Genomic DNA, 22,360 nt, shown 5'->3' on the forward strand with positions numbered 1-22,360 from the left:
TCATGACAAAGAGTGGTCATTGTGTGCATGTGTCAACAATATCACAAATTCTCCACAAATGTGGCTCGTATGGGAGGGTTGCAAGAAAAAAGCCACTCCTCAAGAAAGGCCACATGCAGGCACGACTGAGCTTTGCCAAAACGCACCTTGAAGATTCTAAGGCCATGTGGAAAAAGGTCTTATGTTCAGATGAGACTAAAATTGAATTATTTGACCTCAACGCCAAACGATATGTCTGGCGAAAATTGAATACAGCTCACCATCCAAATAATACCATTCCTACAGTAAAGCAAAGAAGAGTGGTCAAATATTGCAACGTCTAGATGTGCAAAGTTAGTAGAGACATATCCCAACAGACTAAAGGCTGTAAAGCAAAAGGTGGTTCAACAAAATACTAAAACAAGGGGGTGATCCTTTTTCCAACTCAGTGATTGTTTTTTTTATTTTTTATGACACGTTGGTGTTATATCTTTTACTTGGATGTTATAAGTTGCATTGAGTAAATACAGCTGAATGAAACAAAAACTGTGTCTGTCTTCATTTCAGGCTGCAAAGCAACAAAATGTGATTATTTTAAAGGGGGGTGATTATTTTCTATACCCACTGTATATGATGAACAGAATTAATTTAGGCTTTTATTCACATATATACATTGATCAGCGAACATAAACAGAAGCTCAACCGAACCTGCTTTATGAGTGAGAACAAACCTCTTGCAGAAGCTCAAATGTGCAACACACAATAATGAACCTCATTGGTTCTTGCAGAAGCTCAAACGTGCTGCGTAACACACAAGAATGAAACTCAATGGTTCTAGTGGAAGCTCAAACGTGCTGCGTAACAGGAGAATGAACCTCATTGGTTCTTGCAGAAGCTCAAACGTGCTGCGTAACACGAGAATGAACCTCATTGGTTCTTGCTGAAGCTCAAACGTGCTGCGTAACAGGAGAAAGAACCTCATTGGTTCTCGCACGTCAAGCAAACATGTTGGAGCTTCTATTTACGTCATTTGTGTTCTGAAGATGAACAAAGTCTTATGGGTTTTGGAACAACATAAGGGTGAAACATTTATGACAGAATTTTCATTTTTGGGTGAACTATCCCTTTAAAATTTAACAGGAAGGCCGTTTCAAGTTCCAATACCAAGAAAAGATGTTGATCTAGGAACGTCTTCCTAGTTGTGAATTTGCGTCAACCTTAGATGGCAAAAAATGTATCTCCGAGAAACATTTACTGATCTTCTTAAAATAAAATACATCTATAGGACTATTTCATAGTCACACAACAAAGGAGTGGAAAACACCCTCCTGGTATTATTTGCTAGAATTGGGAAAAATGTCCGTGAGCCCAGTTTGAATATTGCACACGGAGCATCACAACTCAAAAGATGAGATGAACATGATAAATCCAAAATCAATTTCAGATGCAGGTGCACTCAACCTAAACTAAAGAAAGCTTCGAAATTGATAGCAGAGCGTGACGTGGTACATCATTGGTCATGTTTTTGACATGTTCTGCATTTTGTGTCATGAACTGAAAGACATTCATGTTGTTCTGTGGAAACTGTAAATAATCAACATGATTATTTTCGCCGTGCCTCAGATTTGTGGATGTGTATGCAAACTTGCTTCTTGTATAAACTTATCTGTCTATAAAAGTACTGTGTAAATGTTTTAGTTATCCTGTATGTGACCACATAAAACCCCTATATAAACCGAAATTAATGATGGATATTTAATTTTTACATGCTTTTAATTTTATGTGTCACATAACGTGTATGATTTTTGTAAACTGTAATAAAATCATGTAAATCAAACAAACAATTTCCTACATTAATAATTACATCATGAGTTGATATTTAGTGCAATATACAAAGCAATTTGATCTAAAATGATGATGGAATTTTTTTTTACACTTTTCGGGAGCTGTAAACAATCCAGTAAATAGTACAAAAGAAATATAATTTACAAAGTATGAATATTCAATGACAAAGCCTCCCAAGTCTACTTACCATATCCAGCACCTCACAGTGAGATTGAGATATTTAAATCAACACACTAAATTGAAATCCACAACAGACATAAACAGCAGCGTTATAATAAGCATCCTTATTTAGACTCTCCAGATTCTCATCTCTGGAGTCAATTATATTCACACACACACGTAATTGAGGTCATGAATTATGAGGCCGGGAGTGCTATTGGTTCAGGGACAACTTTAACTCACGTGCACGACTATAAACAGAATGATGCCCCTTACAACCCTGAGTAAGAAGAACGCACAAGCTGGAAACGAGTTAATTAAGAATTTAAATGGGGGAGGGAGAATAATAATAACAATAACAAAGGACAACAAAACTAAAGATGCACACATAAAGCAATAGTTCCGCCAAAAATGAACATTTTCACAATCTACTGACCCACGTGCCGTTTCAAAACTGGTTGACTTTATTCCTTCTGTGGAACACAAAAGGAGAAATGTTCACGAATGTAATGGCCACTCTTTTCCATATATTGAAAGTGAATGGGGATCTGGGCTATCAAAAAACAAAGTGACAGAAAATAAAACAAAAGAAAAATGTCCATGCAACTCAAATACTTCATTAGTTGTTCTACAAGAACAAAAACAGACCCAAATTTAAGTTATTCACATATAATCTACTCCTAGCTCTCGTCTCATTTACAATGCTGCGCTGTGATTGGACAAGTAATCGTCAACTATTTGCCTTGCATTGATTGATGTCAGAAATAACATACTAAATACTCCATATTTGAATATATGTATATGTGGACAGTAAATGGCAAGATCACATAAAATTAATGTGGCCTCTGAAGAATTGTGAATATAGACCATTTCTGTGCTTTTAGGTGTCATTTTGGAGCTTGGATGCCCTTACATTTCCATTAAATGGGAAAATGTGCAAATGCATTCTGTTTTCTTGTTCCACAGAAGAAATAAAGTCATACAGGTTTGGAAGGACATTATGATGACGTTACATTTTTGGGTCAACTATTCCTTTAAAATTGAGATTCAGGGTAAGAAATGCTACAAGTAAAAACAACAGATGATGATATGATAGATAAAAGAACAGGCTAGCAAATAGCAAAGATCCAGTCCAATGTTTACGCACTACATGTCAAGACTGTTACGTTTGATCACAATATAACACTGAACCCGGATTAGGAGGAAACGGAGAATATAGCTCTTCATAAATGTAACGGGTACTTTTAAGTGCTGATGATTTCAATGTCCACACATACCTTGGAAAGGACAAAACATTGAGATAACGAGACTAACCTAAAAACATCACAACCTTCCTGTCTGAGCTTCACACCAGTGCAAAGAAGTTCAAAAGGTTTTCCTCTCTGTACAGCGCTAAAAGCGGAATGCACAAAAATATAAAAATCGGGAATATACAGAGGCTTTGTATCAAAATAGTTTTTGCTTCTTTCATTATAAGTTAAGGATAAAAAGTGTGTGTATCAGTCATTTAAAAATAACAGTCCAAAAGTATAAGCCTGTTATGACATCACGATCCATTTCAAGGTAGAGAGGAGGCTAGCGCACTTGTACGGTATCCGCTGTGCTGTGACGGACAGCTGTCACAGAGTCGTCGGGGTCCTGAGACTGGAACATGGCGCTGAACTGGGCTTGAGCCTCACGTAACTGCTTGAGCATGACAGAGCAGGTCAGTCCACGTGCGCAGTTCACACGCACCAAACCCGACTGACCGCCCGACAACACCCAGTTGTATGAATCCATGTTTGGGTTAAAACGGACCTGAGAGAGAGAAAGAGACCGTAAAAACACTGAATTTCTTAAGTAGATAGTTTGCATGTCACTGATTTGAGTCATTCACATCAAGTGGTGAGTAGCTTGCATTTGGCTCTTGGATAGTGTTCATTTTGGCCCATGTGTAGATATATTTATGGTCTAAATTGGATTAATTGGTCATTCTAAAGGTCTGTTTAACCTTCTGTTCCTGTAACCGTCAGCAATAAAGCATTTTAGCACTGCTATAATCACTCTGTGTATGTGTCTCTGATGAACAATAAACACTTCTCTTGCTGGAAGACATCCAGTTCTGCCTGTAACTTACTCCTTGGCCACAGTTTTTATTTCCAAAATGGGATTAAAGGGAGTATATTCAAACTTTACACTACAGGTCAAAACAAACAAACCAACACACGCACAATATCTTCACTTAAACTTATGGGACCTTAAGGTAAAGTGTTATCAAAATGTGTATATATCCTTATAACCATAAATGATCAAATGTTTCATTGTACACTACAGTGTTTTATTCAGAAAGACCCACCATTCTCAATCTACACAGACTGCTTTCCTGCTCTCCTCCCATCATCCACTCTAGATCCAGAGTGACATTTTCCTAATTTTACAGGCCATTAGCTTCTGTCCATCTTCTTGCTTAACTCGGCAAACCACCAACTCTTTCTCTCTCTCTTTCTCTCTTTCACTGGCCAGTGCAAACACTCCAGACAGCAGTGCACAGCCACTGCTACATACTGTACAACTATAGCTTTTCCAGAGTGAGTAACAATATAGCTGTACTTAAATTCACACAGCTCAGATACTTGATTATGATTGGTCTACAGCAGCCCATCCTGTGGTCTAGTAGGTGGTCAACTACTACAAAAAATTCTGTTGGGATTTCACATGGTTATTCTGGCATTAAACAAGTATCATGTGCAGCTGGCATCAGTTTTTCAGGGTATTTCACAGCTCTCCACTAATAGGTGTCAGCGAGGGCCTCAGCTGGTCTTGTTTACTGTTGTATAGATAAATGTGATCTCACCTTGAAGAGTGCGCTCAATGGCATCTGGTCCACTTTAGCGACACCTTTGACCTCGTTTTGATGCAGGTGCTTCATCATGGGCCGATTTTCACACTTAGCAAAGTTCCCCTGAGAGAGAAAAAACAAGCCGTTAACTCCAGAGTTAAGAGAGCACTAGATAGAAAGTACGGTTACGTACAAAGCGGATATCATCAACTACTTCACATTACAATCCATGTCACGTTCACAACTTTACAATCTCATAATAAGATTGCGCCTGAAACCCAGTGCGTCTAGTTTCCATCTCTCACAGTTTGAATTACTTTTGTACGGTACAGTGCATCACTGGCGATTTTCACACAGCAGTTGTTACTCTGGTTTGGAATGCTAAATATGACTGTTTATACATTTTGTTGGTTTAAAAGAAAATGACAAATATATTTTAGAAATAAAGTGACTATGACAGTAAATATAATGACTTGCAGTTTAATCTATATCCAATCCTCACACAAAGTTATTGCAATGCTTCAGAAGACTAGGAATTTAAAATGTGCTGATATTAAAATTCTGTCTGATACCGCTAATAATTATTTTCATGATATGGCCGATAAACAATAAATGGATGGTATTATAATATTATATTACGTCTAATTATTAATAGGTCTAAAATTTAAAACAAAACAAACAAAATAAATATATTAATGTACAGTATAATGGATGTTCATTTTAATATTTACTATTTAATAGTGTTATTAAATTACTAGTATTATTAGATTAAAACTTTATTACATTAGAACTTAAAGAGAGTGTTAGATGCCCAGACTGTAAAGGTAAATATATATATATATAAATATATAATATATATAGGTTAGTATAAATATATATATATATTGTCTGCTGAATACATTTATGCATTTGCATTTAAGGTATACATTTTATCAATCTATGCATTCCCTGGGAATCAAACCCATGACCTTGGTGTTGTTAGCATTCTGCTCTACCATTAATGCTTTAAAAAGGACATTTCCATCCCAACTACTGCAGTTTATCCAAAACACAGAGCAGTGCTACCATTCAGACCATTGTTCCTTTGCTGCCTGAATGTGTGTATGTGCAAGGATGACTGAGGAGAGTTCAATTAACCCAATTCAAACAGCTCTGCCTGATCCAGACCGTGGCCATGAAGTGGACATGTGCAGCGCGCCATGGATGGACGGACGGAGGGGGGGTGGAGCGCTGGAGCGTGAGAGGGCAGAACAGATGGAGCATCTCGGTGATGGGGGTAGGCCTCCAGGCGGGTATGACTTTAAATTAATGAAGGGTGCAGAACTTAATCAACATATAACCCATGAGATGCGGGATGAGTCTCAGAGGGATACGAGAGAGAGGGGTGCCAAGAGGCGAACACGCAGACAGCACTCCTGGGCTCTCAACTGTGTCTCCTGCACTCGCTCAGGTGTGCTGGGAAAATAACTAAGCCAATAAATCCAGCCCGACCACGGCTCCTGCACATTCCGTGTGTAATGATCTGTGGAATAGGCTGCAGTACACAGTAGCCATCACACACAGATCATACACACAGCCATGATCATATACACACATAATAGTGAGGCCGCTAATGGATTTTTACATCGTCTTGCAAACACATACTTCGTACACAGAAAAACATACAGAAAATCAGGGGCGTATCTATTATTAAAACTGGGGTGGACACATCCCTCCCACTTCCAGGAATATACCCCAATTTTTTTTTACAATTTAAAAGCTTTTTTTTGTTTGTTTGGTCGAAGTGCAAAAACAAAAATGTAGTCGGTCAAATAAAATAACAGCTTCAACAAACCCTAATATGGCTAGCGCCCACCTGATTTTCAGCAAATCAGTTATTTACATTTACATTTATCCATTTGGCAGATGCTTTTATCCAAAGCGACTTACATTGCATTCAAGGTAGACATTTTTTTTTACATTTTTGTCAATTCTTGCTTTCCCTGGGAATCGAACCCATGACCTTGGCGTTGCTAGCGCCAACGGTCTACTGTTTGAGCTACAGGAAAGCCATTTATGAATATTAACAATACATCACCTAATTAATATATTAATGAGCCAGGACAATAAGGTTTACAGTGAGCCCCTTTACTTCTCCAAAAAATAATTTTGTTTAATGCTCTGGTGAAAGTGAAAGAAAATAGATTAAGTGGCAAAAAAAGATCAATACTCTCATTTCCACAGAGATAAAACTGCTCGACGATGATTAAGTTAAACAATGAATCGTGTTTTTGAGTTTCTCACCAGGTCCAAGTCATGAAAGTGGAGATAGTACTTTCTGACTGCTCCTTTGTAGGTCAATGGCTCCTTCCCAGGGTTATTTGTAGCGTCTTCCAAGTCTTCCTCCTGTTCCTCATCTCCAGGCCTCTCACCGGGTTCAAACTGGACCATGTCAGTCCTGTACACTGACTGTGGGGATTAAGCAAAATGTTAATTTAAGGCTTTAATATGTGTGAATTCAATTAATGATAATAAAAAAAAAAAAACATACATATCTCCGTCGTCTGATAGTGTTGGGGTCCATATCCATTTCAGGAAGCAAACTAAACAAACAATCTCCTCCATTGTCCGAAACAGCAAAAGTATTCATCCAATCAGACATAGACAGGCTCTGAAAGAGAGAGTCGTTCTGTCATTATTAGACCATTGTGATTATATTAAACCATGTAAAGATAATCGTGTGAAATGTCCACGCACCCAAATAGTGGCTTTTCTAGGACACACAAAGTAAGGCTTAATTCCAAGGTAACCTGAATCAAAATAATGGACTCCATGTTGTCCAAACCTACACCAAGCAAAGGAAAAAGATGATTTGATAAGAATATAAATACAATGCCTGACTTAAAACTTTATATCATATATTCAGAAGAGCGAAAATGTGTGGACTCACGTGGCAAAGCAACACTCTTGAGCCATCAGGATGCCGCTCCAAAAGAGGGGCCAGTACACTTCAGGGGACAGGCAGCGCTTTACTGCCAAAAGAGGCACGTAGGTTTTCCTCACATCCCACATTTTAGCCATGCGATCATCTCCGACTGTCACCAACAAGTTACTTCCCAACCACAGTAGATAAAAACATCATGTAATTCATGTTTTTCATACCTCATCACAATTACAAACAGACCAATCATTTTAACAATATTCCCAGAAATCTTGCTAGCGACATGCTCTCACTACTATTCAAAAGTTAAAGTAAATATTCTGAAATATTTGTACAAATTAAAATAACCACTTTCCACTTTATTATACAGCATGTTGAAATATAATTTATTCCTGTGATGTCAAAGCTGAATTTACACATCACATGATCCCTTAGAATTTTCATGCATTTTTTCATTCAGATTTGGTGCTAAAGAAATATTTCTTATTATTATCAATGTTGAAAACAGTTGTGCTGCTTCATATTTTTGTGGAAACTGAGATACATTTGTTTCAGGATTCTTTGATGAACAGAAAGTTCAAAAGAACAGCATTTATTTGAAACAGAAATCTTTTGTAACATTATAAAACACTTCACTGTCACTTTGACCAATTTAACGCATCCTTGCTGAACAAAAGTTGTAACTTCTTTAAAAATAAAATCCTTCTGACCCCAGATGCTCTCCTCTGAGCATCTGGACAGTAAAAGGGCAGAAGAGACAGCTGATCCCCCTCAAAACCCTCCGGCTTGAATGCTTGAAATTGGGTGCATGGTACGGCTGCTCGTTTATTGCAAAAATCATAAACACGATTATCTTTGGTCAACATTGAAATCACGAATATTGGTGGGCGATATGACCAGTCTTATTTCACAAAATGAGTCATTAGAAATATCAGTGAAATTTCACAATTATACTTTTTACTTTAGCAAAAACTAATACTAGGCTAGTGTAAGAAAAAGACTGCTTTTCTTTACGTGCATCTGAATTCTACATGAGCAGTCACATTTAAAGGATAACTCTCGCCAAAATTGAACCAAGGCTATTTTTGGTAATCTACCCGAGTCAAACATTCGTGTAAAGGCATAATTAGAATGGAAAGTCCACTTTTAAGTTTGACCGTATTTACGTTTTTCGGTCAAAATGCCTTTTGAATGGGAGTGCTAGGGGCACTACAATGATAGCATCAAAATCACAATTTTTAAAACACTAAACTAAGACGGCTCGAAACAACATGAAACTGTGCTTGAAGTATCACCAGGGGCTCTACACATGAACTCGAGCATTGACAACATTGTTTGTGTACACAAAGTTTGCTAAAAAGAAAGGTTTTGTACGACTCACTTTATCAGTTAGATAAAAGTTCACAACATTTCCTCATGTGGAGTCAGTTCATTACGTTGCATTTGCATTCGACTACTTTTGACTGACAAAATGCCGGCGGACGGAAACACAGTGAGTTGTTCAAAATCTTTCTTTTTAGTAAACTCTGTGTACACAAACAATGTTCTCAATGCTCGAGTTCATGCGTCGAGTTCACCCCTGGTGACATTTTTATGTTGTGTCGAGCCTCCTTAGTGTTTTAAAAATAGCGATTTTGATGCTATCATGCACTCCCATTCAAAAGACATTTTGACCAAAAACGGAAATACGGTCAAACTTAAAAGTGGAGTTTCCATTCTAATTATGCTTTTACACGAATGTTTGACTCGGGTAGATTAACAAAAAGAGCCTAGGTTCAATTAACGCTTAATCAAGTTATCCTTTTAAAGAGCCTAAAGCACACACACACACAAAAAAACACAAGAAATCTCAACTTGATTTCACTAGCCCCCTGTGGGGCAGTGGGATAGGGTGTCCTTTCCCAAATGAACTTCTCTAATGCCACTAACCGCAGTCTTTTATAAGGTCACAGCTCTTTAAATCGAATGCTACGAACAGGCTGTTGAAACTACTGATGCTGAAACAATGTGTGATGCTATTTGATGAAATATATTTGATCTAGACTGCTTCTCTGTTGCTAAATGAGAAAACTCCATGGGCGGGCTCACCACAAAATACACCACAAATACCAATGAAAAATACTGGATACTACAATCTCATATAAATAATACCCATGTTCAGAAGAAATCTATACCAATCAAATAAAAACCAACCTCACTACAGATGATTCTCACCTCGAGGCTTTGCACCAGCTCAGGGTTCTGATGTTCTCGTCGTGGGCATGAAAACAGTGGTAAGGGAAGAGAGACACAACTCCATCTGGAGACTTGACTCTCAGTAGTGTAGACTTGCTAGCAAGATCCCACAAACCAACCAGACCTGGAAAAGAGAAAGTGAAGTGAAACATCACAAAAGTAAAATATTGCGACATAAATAAACAAAGATATTTACATTTTTACAATTCTCTTTAGAAAAACAAATAGACTTCTAGACAAAACATTAAATCACCATCATAGAAGCCAGCTGCCAAGAGGTTATGTGGCTTGACATGGAGCCAATCCATAGCAAAGCACAGGCCACTTTGACCTTTATGATCTGCCTGGCTGGAGCCCATCTTCAAAGAAAGCACCTTCTTCACCTGCAAAAACACACCATCATAAAACAGGTCATATAACACTGATCTAGAACACGTCATCTATCTGTAATAATTACAAAATTAATGGTATACATAATTCAGGGTTCCCACAGATTTTGACCAATGAATATCCATGACTTTACAATGTTTTTCCATGATTACCACATACAAATGACATACAAAAAAGTTCAAAATATATACTATATACATAATACATAAGTGTATTATATATATAAATATTTTTTATGACAATGCAAAATATTAGTGCAATGTGCATATATCTGATGTCATGGAAAGGGCCAGCGATACCCCACTGACAAAATGTGGCTTCAGGATCTGTCCAATACTTTACATTTGGATTTTTTTTTTATATTTGTTGAAGGATAATCTCTCAAGTTTTTATAATATTTGGCAACCCTTTATAGACTTCTTACAATCAGTATCTGTATAAACACTTATTTTATTTTATTGTATTTGTATAAACGCTTATTTCACTTCTTGTTACAAAATTGTATTCTACTTCCATAGAAGGTTTTTTTTCTGTTTTTTTTAAAATATGTATTATAACAAAAAAAAAATTCTAGCTGTTTAAAAATATATATTTTAGATGAAAGCACAGCTTAAAAATGTACATGCACTATAGAGATTCCCATTTATATGAAATATACAATATACAAAAATTTATAGAAACAACCCACTATAGAAATGATAGAACTATGTTTATGAAAATATGATTATTATTATGACCATTTAATATTTACACAATATATATTTTATTAAATCCCATTTTTAAATTCCCTTATATTTCAAGGTAAATAACAGTTTAATATTTGCTCAATACTTCTATAAAGCTATTTCCTTCTGCCCTTATCCAAAATAAGTTTAGATTAATCCTTCACTCTACACTTAACACTTCCTTCTACCATGACAGCTAATTTCCAGAAGATCATCTCTTGGATGCTTGAAAATGTTACATAGACAGCCCATAAAATGGCCCAGAGGAGCCATAACCAGAACAGTTTTAGTGAAAAACCACTTCAACTGTGAAATTAAGCTACAGTGAAAATGACACGTCAGATTCAAGCAAGCATTCCAATGATCTCTTGCCATTCTACCTTTACATCAGTTGCTTTAGGTTTGATGCAATGACTGTGTAATACAATATGTTTTTTTAATGTGTGTAAAAACAAAGACTGAGGTATTATCTGTGAAAATAAGAAGCATGCTGGCAGAGAGTGGATATTGACCTACCCGGCATATCAGCGGTGCTTGGCTGGTTTCTCCTATTGGAAAACACATAAATGTGTTCAATGTGCGCTTATAGACAGGAGCATTTCTATTCAACACATGACTGCATTTATCAAGAAAAACAATCAAGGGAACAAGGATCAAATGACATGTGCTTAACTGAAATAATGTGAAGAATAAACAAGCAGCAATTTAACAATGTCATCATTTGAAGGGGTCAAATACAGTGCATTTTATCTTATAGAGTTTTTTTCCCCGTTAAAAAGTCCTAATTTAGTTTCCATCACCATTTTCCACTTGCTCTCATGTACTATTAAAATCAAATGGGCTGTTTTGCTACAATCCATTTAAGACTCCTGCGTAAAATCTGTATAGCTGTAGAGATTGTGCTTTTATTTATAAATAAATAATACTTAATTATTCAATAATCCACTAAAAACTCCCAAAAATGAGAACGAATTATCAAGTTCTTTAAACGGTGATTCATATTCTCATCAAGCAGAGAATAGAAAACAAAAGAGAAGTGCTAAAGGTGGTGAATGGAGTCGCATGTATGAAACTGTGTGTGTCTATGGTCAGACACTGTGTGTATGGGAGTAGAGTGCAGAAGTGATATATTGCCGCATGGCTTCAGGTCGGAGCCGTACAGAGAGAGGTGACGGGTCGATCAGGTCGATAAAGCATCGCACCTCTGATCCACTCATTCAGGCAACGTGGCAGACAGTCCTGATCACAGGCCCTTTCTCCAGGCTGACTAAGGCTTTTTTGATTGACAGGCCAGGAGGAAACGGATGTCAGGTATTCGGCTGAAATTCATGGCCTCAAACACTAACAACTGTGTAGCGATGCATCTTTTTTGTCATTTCAATTATAGATCCTTGTCTGATGAAAACAAGCCAGTAAATTATCTCCATTGAGAAGGGAGGAGTCAGCGTCTCTCTCGTCACCTTTTCCGGGACACCCTTTCACTCCAGAGAAAACCGATTTATAATTATCTGGCATAAACCTTCCAAACCCGAGACCATAAATGGAAAGTGGGAATGTGGTTAACTGTTTTATCACTAGCTTTTTGAAACGTGTCCTATAATTGCTACTGTGAGTCCTTTTCAAATCAATGGACAATCCAATAATCAATCTACAGTACCGAAAGGTTCAAATTAATGTTCATGTGATATAATAAAATGAATAGCATGAAATTTGAACAAAATGTTAAATAAACAAAAACCTAAAGTAAAATAAAAACGAAGAGAAAAACAAGAAGATGTACAAAAACAAATGAAGCAATAAAAAAAACTAAATTTAATCAAATAACTATAAAAAAAGTTTTTCTTTGTATTTAAAAAATAATTGAATGAATTTGTATTTATTACACAATAAATAAAATATTAATAAATAAAAACCTAAAAATGACAAAAAAACAATATAAACTAATAAAAAGACAAAAAACAGAATAAAAAATTAATAAAATGACAATAAAAACAAACAATAAAAACAACTAAAACTGGAAAAAACTATACAAAATAACCAAACCAATAAAAAATAAAAACAAAAATAAAATGTAATTTTCTTTAATAAAATGAATTTACAGTAAATATAACAAATGAACTAAATATGAATAAATGACCTAAAAACAAAAATAAAATGTAATTTTCTTTAATAAAATGAATATACAGTAAATATAACAAATGAACTAAATATGAAAATGACCTAAAAAAAATATGACAAAAAACAAAAAAAGCTAACTTTTTTGTTTAAACAGATAAAAACCTATAAAAAAACAAAAAACATTTTGATTTTCATTTATATGCACAATGTCTCTCCAACATACTCACTCCAACACACACTCACTCCAACACACACGCAAGCACAAGCCAAAGAGCAGGTCTGAGGTCTGAAAGCAGGATTGTGCGTTCAGTAATGAAGTGTAATTCCCTGAGGGAGTAAAGAGTTCTTGGCCAGAGCTCATTGCCGGGTCACTGACCAAAGACTCCAGGAGAGCGAGTCCAGTTAGAACCACAAACAGAGCCACGAAGAGTGTCAAAAGAAAACACTTTCCAAAACCAGTGTAAAGATGTTAAACTGGTGGAGTGTGAGAAGCAATTTCTGCAGTAATATCCAGAAAATACAAGAGCGAGAGAAGGAATAGCTTTGTAAAGGTCGTGGAGCACTTTTTTTAGTTCAATATCCAGGCATTCCTTCAGTATTTACAACACAGACAAATAAAATGCGAGCGGTGCAGTACATGCCCATTTCAGTCCAGATCATAGTGAAGATCAAAAACACACATTCAACCAGGATTTCTTTTTTCTCAAATTCCCTTTTAAATTCAAGACTCAACTTAAAGAAGAATTAACACTCACTAACAGCTTCAGTCCTTTGAGAGAAAGAGGTCTTTAAAGAAAGCATTTGTCACATCCGAACAGTTCTTCTGGCCTCAGGAAAGTGTAATTAAGAAAGCATTAAAGCTTAGAGTAGGATCGATGAATTAGAAGCTTGCAAACAGGGAGAATAAGACACTGGCAGCGCTGAAGAAACAGAGACGGTTCATTAAAGAACGTGGGCAGCTGGCTGGCTTCTTATCTCCAGTGGAGCAGGGCCCGAGTCTACCACACCGAGGGCCCCCGAGGGACCAGAAGGACGGACCATATCACTGCTCAATAACTAGAGAAGCCTAGTACAAAAGCTGAATGTCTGAATGATAAATAGTGAGGACGGCCATGAAATTGCCCCTGTTTACTAGTGTATTAAAGTAAGTGGAAAAGTCCATTAATTCCATTATATATCCAGGATTTCAATAGCCATGAGAAGCCGTATATGAATATTGATTCTTGATAAAATTACATTTAAAAAAATAATAATAATAATACAAAAATGATATACACTCCTGTTCAAAATTTTGGGGTACCGGTACATATATTCGAAAATACAGTAAACATTTTTTGTTTTGTTTTACAATTTAAACCAAGTGTTTTGTATTTGAATATACTTTAAAATGTAGTTTATTTCTGTGATTGAAAAGTTTTCAGTGATCCTTCAGAAATCATTCTAATATGCTGAGTTGCTGCTCAAAAAACATATCTTGTTATTATCAGGGTTGAAAACATCAACTGAAAATAATTAACTACTTTATTTATTTTATTTTTTTACTGACTTAACCTTTTGAATGCTAGTGCATATTAAATAAGATTATCTTTCATTAAATTACATTTCATTCAATTATTATTCAATGCTATTCCAATGTACTTTTTCTTTTATTCTAAATTTCTAATTGTACATATTTAAATTACAATTCATTTTATTAAAATAATATTAATTAGAATATAACATTAACTAAACAATAAATATCATGGCAAACACAATTTTGCATTACTGCAACATTACTGCATCGTAAAATTGTGGAAGTCAAAACAATAAGTTGCGAGAGAATGATTTTACTGCTGGTAATGGGTGTCAGGCACACGATATCAGAAATGTTTCCATGATGTTTTGTTTAAAGCCTGCTACAGAACTAATTAAATCGCAGTGGTATGGAAACAGTTAATGCTTTGCTTTTCACCAGGTACAAACCTGCAACCTTTCAATTAGCAGCCTTGTTATTTAACAAGTACACTACACAACTCATTATGAATATATAATCAGCTCTTGAGATGTGATGGATTGTTGGCTGTATGCTCAATCAATTCAAATATGATATGCATTCATCATGTTAACCCATGAGCGGCATCTGGATACAGAACGCAGTCCCAGCAGATCAGTGCAAGAGGGAGATCTCTTTCTCTCACTCAAACACTCAAATGTTTGTTTCACTACATTATTGAAGGCATTGTAGACTTCAATTGACTTCCGATCGGGTTATATAATAAAGTTATGATAAAATATGAGTTTTGCTTTCACAAATGGTCAATAGCTCATAAAAGAGACTCGGCTATGAGGAGCGATCGGATCGGTTTAACTGTAGACAAGCGACATTTCTCTGCTGTGAAAAGAGGTTCCTCTAATCAAACGGCTGTGGAACTCATATAGGCACTAGACCCTCCCTCCTCTTCCCTAGCACTCTCACTGCGACCGTGATGAATGAGAAGCCCTGGGAGGGTAATCTTTTGCAAACACACACACAAGCAGGACAGATAATGTGTTTAAGAGAATAAAGAAAAGAGGAAAACAGGGAATGATGCAGTGAATGACAGGTCATCAGTCTGTTCCCAGCACTCCCCGAGGAGAGGACATTACGAGCTCCCACGGGACAATCAGCCTACGCTGGCCATTTTATCAGCGCATGTGGCCTTAAGATGGGCAATGAAATAAAATAACATCCCACGATCCACATTTAAGAGCCTGAATAGCTTCAGAAAATATTTGTTTGAAAGCCTAGTAGAACACCCTTTATATACTGTCTATGAGAATACCACACCTTGACTAAAATTGTAATTATAGGGTAAAATAATTATTATTAATTAATAGACGAATGAAGTCAAACAATTATAAAACAGCAATAAATCAATAACATAAATTCAATTCATCTTCCAAACAATTTCAGTAAATTTCGTTTGTTCTGTTCTTAAACGGTTTTCCAATGTTTGTAAAATTTAAGAAAAGACATGCGATATAGATTTGATTGTTAGTTTAGATAGTTTGTTTAGTGCTAGTAAGAAAAATGCATTATAGCACTTGGCTTGAGACTCTTCTGTCTTGTGCTGTCCTCTTCTGGAAGGATCAAGACATTGCACATGAAGTCACTGGGTGTTTCTAAATCATGAGTGTCCAATCAGGAATGGCCATCTTCCATCAGAGTCTAGCCTCAAACCGAATTAAACATCTGAACATGCTAATCGAGGTCTTTAGGATCACTATTAAACTTCTAGGCAGGTGTGTTGAAGCTAAACGCTAGGGGAAGTTGGCCCTCCCGGAGCAGGATTGGACACCCCTGTTCTAGAAAAAACAGCTTTTTTTTATTTTCTTTTTTTCTCTTCTCTCACCTTTACTTTGATGGTGTGCTGCAAGGGCTTCTGGGTGTGGAAGACTGTAGACACCGATGGTTCCATTAGAGAAAGCTGCTGCTAGAAGACCTAATCTAGGCATTTGTGGAGCCTGACAAAAATGAATACACATTTACATCAATGTACAGTACAGTCAACCACAATAAAAAAAGAGCACAGAAAAGTATTAAGAAGAATGTTCTCACAAACACAATTAATTTGAAAGTATTATTTTAATAAATATTTGTTCAATAAAAATTAAAGAATATATATATATTTCAAAGGTACACTATGTAACATTCGGCCCTCTAGAGGTTAAACAAATAAGTACATTGTTTTGGTTGTGTGACTGTTTGGATAATTATGACGTTTTCGAAAAGCCAAGAAATGATTCTCATTTTATTACGACTCTCGTCTCCTCCCCGGAGATTTGAGATTTAGCGGCTCCCTTTCTCTCTCATTGTGACAACTAACCTCTGCCACTCCCACAAAATACACTCGTCAAAATAGCCGGAGCAGCTTTTCTCTATTTATGGATATGACGAGACACGCCACGGGTGAGTGACACATACGCAATTTCCTGCGAAAACCATCTCGACAGGTCTAAAATATAAACTGATATACTAATATGCTTAACCATAGTGAATCAGGGTAAGACAAAAACACATTTTGTAAGAAGGGTTGATGTATCGATTTAAATTTTGTTAATTGACCAAAGAAATATACATTCTATACGTTTACATTTTCTTAGACTATTTGGTCTAATGTAATTTCTTACCTTTCTGCTGGTGGAGGGCAGCTCCCACACTCCTGCAGGACACCACTTTATATTCCAGATGCACCCGTCATCGATCGCTAGAGCATATGCTAGATGAGGAGCAGTTGAGGGCCTGAAGTGGGCAGATAAAAGTGTCAGAAATTACTATTTTATATAAAGCCCAACACGCCATACATATTTCCTCATAATGCCAATCTGTAAGTGCCATATCTTGGTCACCTGTTTTTACACTGAAGGTCTCCGATGTCCCACAGCTGCAGTAAGACAGGACCTGAGTACAGGTTGTTGATTTTGTGTTTTTCGTCCATGCCTTTGTGGCAGTAGATGGCGGCATACTGTCTTTTTGCTGCCCCGTCAGGACATGGGCACCACTCCAAGGACCGCACAGGACCCCCCACAAAGAACAGAGCGTCCCAGCGCTCAGAATGATGAGGCAATGATTCAAACCTGCAGATCAGAGGACATTTTACATGAGAGCACATACAGTATACACTACCATTTAGGTCAGTAAGATTAAAAAAAATATATATATATATAATTATTATTATTATTATAATATATATATATATATAATACTTTTATTCTGCATTATTCAGAACTGCTGTTTTTTTTTAAACGTTCTATTCATCAACAAACACTGAAAAAAAAAAAAAAAAAGTTTCCACTAAAATATTAACCAGCAAAATTCCTTTCAACATTTTTGATAATGATAAGTGTTCTGTTTCTTGAGCACCAAATCAGCATATTAGAATGAATTCTGAAGGATTATGTGACACTGAATGATTGAGTAATGATTCAGAAAATTCAGTTGTGCCATGACAGGAATAAATTAGTTTAAAATATATAAAAATAGGAAACAGTTATTTTTGTAAAAAATAATTCATAATATTGCCATTTTTACTGAATGAATAAATTAATGGATGAGGCATTTATATAGCCGACCCCAAACTCTTAAACGGTAGTGTACTAATAATTAAAAATAAAATGTAAATAAATTATAAAAAAATAAAACACTTACTAAAAAAAGATTTATTTAATTTGTTTAACTAACCAAACAATAACCAACAACAGAGAAACGTGAACATGTGAATGTGTAGTTAAATTTTTTTTTTTAAAGTTAACTCTCAGTGAATATTTTAGGTCAAAGGGGACTGACTGAGGTAACATATCTAATTTATAAATAATGGCAACAATCACACCAAGCTAAAAATGTTTGTATGAAAAAGACAATGACAGCACCTGTCAGTTTCAATTATTTGCGTACTAGCAAACAACAGGATGATTTAATCACTGTCAGTAGCTACGTTTCCATCCAAAGTTGCGAATTTAACTTACGTGCAAAAGAGAGAAAAGAGAACAAAATCGTCACTTCCAGGGAAATTGCATTATCAAATCAATTTTGATGACAGACGTTTGGCTCAGGCATTACAGAATGATAAAACCAACATTTGAGATGACTGTGCAATGAAACTGATCCGCTGGTTAGTCCAGTTATCCAATCACATCCTCTGTAGAGGTGAAGTCACATGAGTTTTTTTGCTGTACATTGAGGGATTTATTCAGTAAATGTGTTTCCATCATAGTTTATTCGCATGTCTTCTTATCAGATAAAACAAAAATGTAGCCGCCTCAATTGTTGAGAAACATTTTGGCATTTCCATCCAGTGTTTTTTTATGTGATATCCCAAAATGCAAATGATAGGTGAATAGCTACTGTGAATGCAGTTTTAAAGAACCAAAGCGTGTTAGTGGAAACTTACAAATGATATCTTACCTTTTCACCGTTTGCGGTTTGATCTGTCCCTTGATTTTTTCCCGGGTAAAGGTAAAAGAGGCAGATTCTTTCTCTTGGGGTAAATATTTTTCAGCCTCACTGTTAATCAAAACAAACACCTGTTAAAATGACAATTTCTTTGTTTCCATGGACATTATGTGGTATTTAGCTATACTAATACCTGTTGGACAGGAAATGCCAATCTTTGGCAGAAGGAATCCACTCAGGAAACACCCAGGGGGAAAAGTTTTCATCCCGGCTAGCATTTAGTAAAAGAAGGAAAAGTCATTTAAAGATACAAGTGATACAGATATTATAAATTGCTAAAATTGCAATTCTTACATAATATTGTAGAAAATGTATAGCTTACAATGATTTGGTCCTACTAAAACAGTTCCAGACAGGCTCCATGACATTGTTAGCCAAGCCGTTTGGAAGCAGACACTGCTGATGAGCAGAACGTAATTAAAAAAATTAGATCACACAGATATGGAAATCAATATCAATAACAGAGCAAAGAGTATTGGACTATAAACTCACATAATTTCCCCTGGATGGTCTGCTTCTGCGCTCCACGTTCAAGCTGAAGTCTGGCTCTGAATCTTCCTCCTCTTCACTCTCTGCCACTTCATTCTTTCCTGGGAAAAAATCCTCATCATCATCCAAGTCGCTGTCACACTCTGGAGTTTTCCTTTTCGTCCCCCTTCCCCTTGCTGCATTCTTCTTCTTGGAGGTGCTGTTCGCTTCGCCAGGTTCGGGCCTATCTTTTGTTGATTGAGTACCGAGGTCCTTGGCCAGCTTGTGGAGATAATCTAAAGCACTGATCAAGATGAAAAACATTAGCAGCTGATTAGGACAAATCAAATCCTAAAGAAAATATTTTTACACACCAATACCTGGTTTCACAGACAGGGATTAGATTAAAGGGGTAGTTTACCCAAATATGAAAATGCTTAAGACACGTTGTGAATAGCTCAATGGTAAGCATGTTGGTTACGCAACGTGGAATAACCAAGTTCAAGTCCTGATCAGAACACTTCATCTGACCATTGATTTTTCTAGAGCAAGATGTATTTAATCCAGCAATATACACTATAGTATACATTCATAATCTATACATGCTGTATAAAATATGTGGGAAACTGCATAAAACTGGAGAGCATACACTTTAGCAGCTCTCCTCTTGGGACGACCACTAGAAGTGAGTTCAGAAGTATCAGAGATTGCTGAAATGTCATGTTCTGGTGGAGTCTGTGGAATGATCTCCTTTCTCCTCCTTTTGACAGGAGTCTTTGCCTTAGAACCTTGATTCTTCTGGGTTCCCTCTGCATTAACAGGGCGTTCCTGGTCCACACCTGGGGGAACCTGGGAGGCCAGTTCTAGAAAAGAAAGTCACAATAAAAGATTCATGAACGCAGTGGGAATTAGATCCATTTCTGAGTATTTATTCACTTATAAGGCATAAAGAACAAAAGCAATTTAAATCACATCATGAAGGTCAAACATGCCTTTTTGGCAGAACTTTGTTCTTCTCTAATGACAAACTAGTCATATAAGAGCAGGGGTTTTATAGTACCTTTGTAACTTGAAATAAAACAAACATTGAACACTGAAATAACACGCTTACCAGACATCTGCATCTCTGACTCTATCTTTTGCGGCTCTGAATCCTGAATAGCTCCTTTACTCTCCTGGTTAATCTGTCCCGGTTGGTTATCTGTGTTCTTTTCACATGGCAAACCCATTTTTTCGCCTTTCTGCTCGCCCAACTTCAGGGCAGCTGCTGCCATTAATACCTTTTCTTTCACAGAACTGCTCCCAGAACAGTCTAGAAGAAAATAAATGTGTTGATTTTATATGCAATGGTTTCAAATCAAATGTGTACAAAAATGGAATATCAAAATAAAATATATAGGCAATATAAGCATGTTCAAGCAACATTTCATCAATTACCATAATATTACAAAAAAAATATATATATAAAAAACATGGCATTCATGGCATCATGCATTCTGGTACTATTTTGTTGGTGCGATATTAAAATCAACTCAAATGTGTATAAAAATAGAATAAAAAATAAAAAATATAGAATATAAAACAAAAAATATAGGCAATAAAAGCATGTTCAAGCAACATTTCATTACATATCCAAAAACCATGGCATTGGCAAGGCATCATACACTTTTCTGGTACTATTCTGTTAGTGTGATACTAAAACTTAATAAAATATGAGCAAAAATAGAATATAAAAATAATATATACGGTATATATGTATATGCAATATAAACAAAAATAGTAAATTCCATACCAAAACCATGGTATTGTCATCATGACATACACTTTTCTGGTACTTTCTTTGTTAGTATGATACTAAAATTGTTCAGAAATAGTAACGTTAATCCACGCATGCGCAAAGTCCCGATGACAGGCGACTTGCCTACACAACATTGAGCTTAGCTTACTCAGGTTATACCAAACTATAATTACTCAAGTAATTTAAATCTCATACAAGCAAAATAAATAATGAAATAAATTGTAAAAAGTTGAAAACTGCTTTTAAAATAAGCAACGTAATATACTGCATTGAGTTGACGGATGTTTCTTCTCCTTCAGAAGTCCATAATATTCTACAAAATAACTTTATAATAAGAAACCCTTGCTTCCACAAAGCACAGGAAAGACATGGGCTTTTTCTCTACACTGACAGCTTTTAACAGTGGCTCAGGCTGATCGTCCACTCTTTCCTTCAACCACACGGTCTGGGATTCACGCGGGTTCGAATCCAACTCACCTGACACAATGAAAGACTCACTGCCGACAGACGCCCGCTGGGTACAATCTGCCCGATCCTGATTTAAATTAAAACACAAGTATTCAAATGTGCTGTACAGAAATATGCTGCTTTTCTATGAAACTCCTCAGCTAAAGCATTTTTGACATATCAGCTAGCCGCCGCCATGTTTTAAGGGTCGCCCATGACCTCGTTTGCTCATTACCGCCCCCTATCCAACACTGACACCAGAGAGGTTTTAAATATGTGTGTGATCCCGCCTGACCACGAGGTGGTGTCAATGTGGTCAAGCACAGTAGAGAGCTTTACTGCCATACATGTACACGTGCACACTTTTACAAAAACAACATACACCACTTCCTCTTATCTTCTGCCATTTGTTATCTTTTTCGAATCTTAAAATGTATGAATAACAAGAAAGCTGTGTAATCTTTTGGAGGTGTATTTATGATTAATC

The 22,360-nt window shown here is 36.3% G+C and overlaps 1 protein-coding gene across 2 annotated transcripts; it reads right to left on the reverse strand.

The window, feature by feature from the left end:
• Positions 1 to 1,743: 1,743 nt before the first annotated feature.
• gtf3c2 (general transcription factor IIIC, polypeptide 2, beta) lies at positions 1,744 to 22,119 on the reverse strand. Of its 2 annotated transcripts, none has more exons than XM_079583803.1 (19): positions 21,904 to 22,119; positions 20,740 to 20,940; positions 20,278 to 20,491; positions 19,653 to 19,932; positions 19,483 to 19,556; positions 19,294 to 19,371; positions 19,113 to 19,211; positions 17,558 to 17,785; positions 17,339 to 17,450; positions 16,561 to 16,672; positions 11,588 to 11,619; positions 10,210 to 10,339; positions 9,936 to 10,080; positions 7,731 to 7,892; positions 7,538 to 7,625; positions 7,332 to 7,451; positions 7,085 to 7,249; positions 4,817 to 4,924; positions 1,744 to 3,780 (listed from the first exon to the last, which is right to left on the reverse strand). In XM_079583803.1, exons 2-19 carry the CDS (start codon positions 20,900 to 20,902, stop codon positions 3,559 to 3,561), a joined length of 2,532 nt encoding a protein of 843 aa, XP_079439929.1. In that variant the 5' UTR covers positions 20,903 to 20,940; positions 21,904 to 22,119; the 3' UTR covers positions 1,744 to 3,558. The 2 variants fall into 2 exon arrangements, with proteins under 2 accessions (XP_079439929.1, XP_079439928.1); XM_079583802.1 differs by having other exon boundaries at positions 19,483 to 19,559.
• Between the last annotated feature and the right edge of the window lie 241 nt (positions 22,120 to 22,360).

Source organism: Phoxinus phoxinus, assembly GCF_949152265.1.
Source record: "Phoxinus phoxinus genome assembly, chromosome: 16".
Taxonomy (NCBI): domain Eukaryota; kingdom Metazoa; phylum Chordata; class Actinopteri; order Cypriniformes; family Leuciscidae; genus Phoxinus; species Phoxinus phoxinus.

Bases quoted from the DNA above. Each gene is read 5' to 3' on its own strand.
- gtf3c2 (XM_079583802.1), bottom strand. From the start codon at position 20,902: ATGGCAGCAGCTGCCCTGAAGTTGGGCGAGCAGAAAGGCGAAAAAATG. The intron at 20,492-20,739 runs GTAAGCGTGTTA...TTTCTTTTCTAG, and splicing joins GTCAGAGATGCAGATGTCTG to AACTGGCCTCCCAGGTTCCC. The intron at 19,933-20,277 runs GTATGCTCTCCA...CATCTTGATCAG, and splicing joins AAGAGGAGAGCTGCTAAAGT to TGCTTTAGATTATCTCCACA.